This window comes from Mustela putorius, unplaced genomic scaffold (genome assembly GCF_011764305.1).
Source record: "Mustela putorius furo isolate JIRA1106 unplaced genomic scaffold, ASM1176430v1.1 tig00000407_pilon_pilon_pilon, whole genome shotgun sequence".
NCBI lineage: Eukaryota > Metazoa > Chordata > Mammalia > Carnivora > Mustelidae > Mustela > Mustela putorius.
Window position 1 is genome coordinate 12,031,664 of NW_025421373.1, and position 6,000 is coordinate 12,037,663.

The 6,000-nt window shown below is 43.0% G+C and overlaps 1 protein-coding gene across 7 annotated transcripts in view; it reads right to left on the reverse strand.

Moving 5' to 3' along the window:
- RICTOR (RPTOR independent companion of MTOR complex 2) overlaps positions 1 to 1,749 on the reverse strand; it is a 129,471-nt gene extending 127,722 nt beyond the window's left edge. For 5 of the 7 annotated variants that reach the window (XM_013051712.2, XM_004737979.3, XM_004737980.3 and 2 more), the window contains exons 1-2: positions 1,652 to 1,749; positions 1,433 to 1,480 (exon numbers count right to left, since the gene is read on the reverse strand). In XM_013051712.2, the coding sequence (XP_012907166.1) occupies positions 1,433 to 1,480; positions 1,652 to 1,700 (97 nt within the window). In that variant the 5' untranslated portion in view covers positions 1,701 to 1,749. The remainder of the gene's footprint in view (positions 1 to 1,432; positions 1,481 to 1,651) is intronic. The other 2 variants (XM_045079492.1, XM_045079491.1) reach the window with 1 other exon arrangement.
- Between the last annotated feature and the right edge of the window lie 4,251 nt (positions 1,750 to 6,000).

The following is a 6,000-nucleotide window of genomic DNA, read 5'->3' on the forward strand; positions in this document are numbered from 1 at the left end:
TTTTAAAGTCAAGTTTCCAAACTGTTACACAAAAGTCAAAAGCTTTACATCTTTCTACACAAATGTCCGTGAAAAATGAACACTAATGAAAAAAAGTTTCAGTTTAGTGCATTAGTAGAAACCCATCTGCCTATTAGCACCAGCATCTAGCTCGCCCAAAACAAAGTCCCTGAACTTTCAGAATAAAATATTCGTACAAAAATGTACTCTCGTAGCTAAACGAAAAGCAGCAGTTTAGTTTATAACAGTTATCTTCCACTGTGAAATATAAAATACAGCAGATAATGCACTATGCTTTAAATACCAGAGATGAGCCTCAACAATGAGCCCGCGTCTGACAAATACTTTAGATAACAGTCATTACGTCAAGTAGAACATGGGTTAAATTTTTCAAATTTTTAATGAACTGTTTACGACTTTCTTTAACTTCCTAAAGTGTTTTTCAGATCTCAGAAAGGAAACTCATTCTATACAGCTGAACCAGCTTACACTCTAGCCGGTGTGAAATATGACTTCTTCGGAATCAGTAGACCAAATCCTGTTTACCGTGGAAAAAAAAAAAAAAAAGAAAGAAAGAAAGAAAGAAAGAAAAACCTTGTATACAACTACTGTTTCTTCAGCGAGATATTGTCGAATACACTCCATTACGGTGACGAGTATAAGATTCACTGGCCAGTAGCTGGATTAGATCCTTAAAAACACAACCGCGGGGTTCGCCCAGTTCCCAAGGTGTAAACAAACCCGTCGCCACTGCAGAAGGTAAACAATGAACCTGCAGCGAGGGTGAGGGGGCGGTCTTTGCCAACTACACTCCCAGCCACCGGGGAAAGGGAAACGGGAATGAACTACAGCGTAAACCAGACACTTAACCATAGTCCCCGATTCTAGGTTTCACTACCCAATTATCAATGCTGCGGGTCCCCCAGGGCGGTGAGCAAACAGTAAAGCAGTCACGCAGGCAAGCAAGAACCCAGCAGGTCCGGCTTCTGCTCTGGGGGACGGGGAGGGCAGGATGTGGTCGCTCTTCCCTCAGACATCCTCCGGCAACCTAAATAACAGCTTCTACCTCCCGCCGGCCGCCTCCAGGCGAATGGCTGCACGAGCTCCGGGATGGGAGTGAAACGCTCCCTCGGGGGTCCAGAACACCCAGACGGTCGCCGGCTCCGCGGAGTCCCGCCTGGCGTTCCGCGGCACCCGCCGCACCCAGAGGCCCGGAGAAAGGCGCGGGGCCAGGGAAGCGGGCACCGGGAAGGGGGATGGGTCCCGGGAGGCTGCCCCGGGCTTGGCTCCCGCGAGCCAGCAGGCGGGGCTCGGGCTCTGCCTCCCGCACCCCCGCCGGTCCCGTGCGGGGCCCGCCCCTGCCCCCGGTCCCCGGCCCCCAGCTCCTCCCCAGCAGCGCGCCCTCGCCGGCGCCCGCGGCGCCCCGCGTTACCTCGGGTCAGATCCAGCGGGACGTTCTCCTCGCCGCTGTCATTCCGCCCTGTGCGAAACAGACACACAGCTCCAATTAGGATTCGCTCGCAGGCCAGCGCCGGCAACCCTGGCTCCGGCCAGCGCCCCTAATCGCTCCCCCAGCCCAGGGCCAGGGGGAGGCAAGGGCCAGGGGTCGCGGGCCCCAGGCGGGAGGGAGCGAGGGTTGCAGCGAGCTTACCTCGTATTCGGAGGTTCTTCAGCGAGCGGCCGCGGCCGATCGCCGCCATATTGACGGGTTTCAGTCACAACACCGGAAACCTCGCCCAATCGCGCGAGAACCCCTTCCCCTCCCCGCGCGCCGCGCCCGCCCCCCGCGGCATCTCCCCCGCCCCTCCGCGGCGGCGGCGGCGGGTGGTGCCGGCTCTCCCCGGGGCGTGGAGGGAGCGCGGTGCCGACCCAGGGTTTCCATGGGGCTCGCGGCGTGCGCACCCGTCCGCCCGCCTGGGAGCCCCAGGTCGCAGCTACACGCCCGGCCCTCCGAGTGCAAGTCTGCCGGGAGGCGGCATTTCCCACGAGGGGAATCCCATTGATGGGAGATCGCAGCGTGGAGGATGCTTCCCCTCCAGCGCCGCGGAAACTGTAATCGGAGCCGAGGAGGCCGGGATGCGGCCGCACGCCACCTGCGGAAACCATCCTGCCCCGTTCTCCGTCCGGCTTTCAAGCCCTCCCTTCCTTCTTCATCAGTGAAAACGATGTTTATTCAAAAACAAAGCTGCGCACGGTTTTAACGTAACTCCGATCCCTTCCCGGAGTCGCTGTGCTCCAACCAAGTTAACACGTAACAAAGTTTGTTTTCCACCCTCGTTGTGACCACCGCACCAAGCAGCCTTGCACTTGATCTTCAAAACCACACTTAGCGGGAGAACCTCTCTAAGAGGAAGTGGTCGGGTGGACGTTTCGTTTTCCACCGCCTGGCGCACGCCGGGAGAAGGGAATTCGGAAGCGGGCAGCGCGGGGTGGTGGTCCCGGGCGGTGGGGGGAGATGGGTCCCGCGCACGCGCCGGCGCCGGGAGGCCCGGGGAGAGGGTTTCCTCTGCCTGCAACGGAGCGCACGCCGCTGAGGGCTGAGTCGGGTTTTCTGTCTGTGTGGCTCTTGAGCACGGGCTAATGCAGAGGTTGTGGGTTCATATTTTTTTATGCATAAACCTGGGAACTATTAACTGTAGAGATTTCAGTTCTAGAAACTGTTTTGCCTAATTAATATGTATACACCTGGCCTCTGACCCAGCAACTTTCTCTTAAAGTACACTAACTTTAAGGAGAGGGTGAGGGTTCTACCGCCTCCCATCCTCGACGCAGTGCCCACGATAAATAAATGTTCAATAAATAATCGGTTCGATGAGCAAGGTCCGGCTTCTGCTCTGGGGGACGGAGTCCTTTATTCCAATGCTCGTTTTGGTGTTAAAAAAATATATATATTGGAGCTATAATTGGCGTTGTTAATAATAGTGAACAATTGGAAGCACAGATGACCAAAAGTAGGGATTATGCAAATTATTACAACCATAAAAATGGTGTAGGTCTTATATATTTATAGAAAATAAGGTTCATGATTTTAAGTCCAGCAGCAGATTACAAAGTTCCCCCTTTTTATACACGTTTAAAACGTATAAGTTAAAATTAGGCGTTATAAAATATTTTACATATCTCTACATAGAAAAGAGTCTGAGAAGATATAGATCAAAATGTTAACTTACTTTTTTCTCTTCAGTTGTGTAATTACACATACGGTTTTTGTTCCTGTTTGCTGTCTGTACTCTAAATTTCCTGTAATTAATGTATGTCTAGTATAAAACAAGCAAAATAAAAGCAGCATACTGTAGCATCATTAGAAAATAAAAGAGGAATACTGCTTCCTTAGGAGACAATCCTCATCCATACATTCCACATCCTTTTCTTATTAAGTCTACGGTCAGATATCTGTTCCTGATATTGCCCTTGTATTCAATGATGCAACACAATTAGAGCACCTTTTAAAAATGTCTCCTGACATAACCACTAATAATTTTGATAACAACAAATTTTGCTCTTTCTCTTGTAGCTTTTAGGTCTTGGTGCAAATTTATTGATTCTAGTTGCAACCTAAGGCAAAAATCACAACATTTGAGGTCCGGTTTGGACATTTAAAATTTGCATTTCATCCTTCCACGTATCACATTTCACCATTTTAGAAAAGAAGACATCTAACAATGGAAAGTCTACCAGATTCTCAGAATTGTTCCAATTTTCAACCAACCTTTTTTATCCTATGTTTTGTCCCTATTTATTCTAAAGTAATTCCTTCCTAATACAATTTAACTTCATTTCTCTTTCATTTTTCCATGAAAGTTGAGTACAACTGATCCACTTTTAAATTACTTAAGGTACATGAAAGCCTGAATCTAATAACCTTTCATCTTTGTAACTACACATTCCTATTTAAAGATCATTAGTCAATTATTTTCTCTTTCATGAGGAAAAAAAAATCATCTTTCCCCAATCTTACAATGAGACTGACTAGTTTTTCTTCTATTACCGTCCAGTCATTTAAGTGCTTATGTTCTTCACATTTGTTGTTAAGGTGAATAGTAGGATTTCTGGTAAAAAGAACAAGTTATTAGTGTTTGCAAGTGACACTCACTGGGTAGTAGGATTTTAGGTAAATTTTAGTAAAGAATACATTTCACAATGTTGTGTTTGCTTTTCAAACAATGCGTTATTGATTCTAGTCAGCCTGTTATTTGTTAGAATCTCTAAGTTATCTTCTATACTTGCCAAAAACTAGCTATTCCTCTTTTGAAACTTGTTTTTCTTCCTTGTTTATTTTAGCCCACCCCTATGTTTTACTCATTCTGTTTACTTGTTACTACTTCTCCAATTTTCCAGGTCATTTTGATTCTAATCTGGTCATTGAGAATGTGACTTCCTCTTCTTAGTTTTCATTTCCCAAGTAGGTTTCATTTGCTGTGTGAATGAAATGTCTTTTCTCATAGTATTAGTCACTGATAAAAAATGTTATATGAGATTGGGTCCAGGACCACACCTCTGAGAGATAACTGCTTGATTCTGAAGATAAATGACTCAATTGATGATCACTATCTGGGTTCTATCCTCTATCCTATTACACAAAGTTAATAATTCTAGTTTATAAAGCAAATATTATCAGTTTCGGGTACAGAGATAATGTTGAACAGAAACAAAGCCTTGCCAAAATCTTAGTTCCCCTTATCTATCTGCCTTACTGCATAGGCCATATGAAGATAAAGCAAGTAAAAAAAACCCACAACATTTGATGGTCTGTTTTTTGGTAATTTTTCTTCATAGTTAAACCACACGTTTAAAATCTAGATAAAGAACATTAAAATAACAGGCAATGGACTAAAATCAAACAAATGTTGTAATCTTGTATAGTGTTGATTATGAAGACTCAGCCTTAGTCTTGTTTGCCTCTTAGAATTGTTCCTTCAAATTTTAATCTTTGTCTTAAAATAACAGGAAGGAGTCTCTTACTATTGTTCCTTTAAATTTTAATTTCTGTTCCAAAAATTTCTTATAAATTTCATTTTAGAAAAATTCTGTAAGGTATAAAGACAGTCTACAGAAACAGTTTTAAATACAGTATGAGCCTTTTTTTTGTGAAAGAAGGAGACATCCATTCAGAAAATAAAATTTCAGCAGTGACTATCTTTGGTTGGTAGAATTTTGAATGGTTTTTATCTTTCTTATTTTAACTTTCCTAAAACATGTTTTTACTTATATAATTTTTTTAAGAAAAATTATTTGAGAGAAATTTTTCTGGCTATTCTAAATCATAATGATAAACATCTCATTATAATAATGTGCTAAGCAATGGACCTACCAAATTATTTCTCTGTGCATCTCATCATTTAAAAAAGAACACTTGTGCACACACTCCAATAATGTATGTATTTACTCATTTTTTAAAAAGATTTTATTTTTAAAGTAATCTCTACACCCAACATGGGGCTCAAACTACATCCCTGAGATCAAGACTCCCATGATCCACTGACTGAGCCAGCCAGGTGCCCCTACTTTTTTTTAATTAAATCAGACTTAAAACGTAAAGATGAAATAAAAATGATTAAAGGTACATTTTAATGTTAGTTTATTAATGACACTAATAACAACAATGGGACTGAATATCCTTTATTGTTTTTTAAATTTCTTTAAATACTTTATGGTATAGCAATCCGAAAGTCCAACTCTAAGAAGAGTTTACTTGGATATTGGGTTTTATGGGTTTTAGTAGCTGAAATCTCACAATATGCCAAGTTGTTGGTTTTGTTTTTTTTTTTTAATGGAAGAACTAATCTACTGGCTGAAATTTCTAAACCATAACGCTTGTTTTTTGATTCCACAATTGGTTATACAAGGTTTTCTTATGTAATTTGGCTAATAAATGTTCATCTTTCCTAATATCAATTCATTTTCATAGCAAACTGGAAAGCATAACATTTAGAAATATTTAGCAAATGATTTAAAAGTGGTTTCAAAACTCTTCATCTGAAGATATTAAGCAGAAAACTG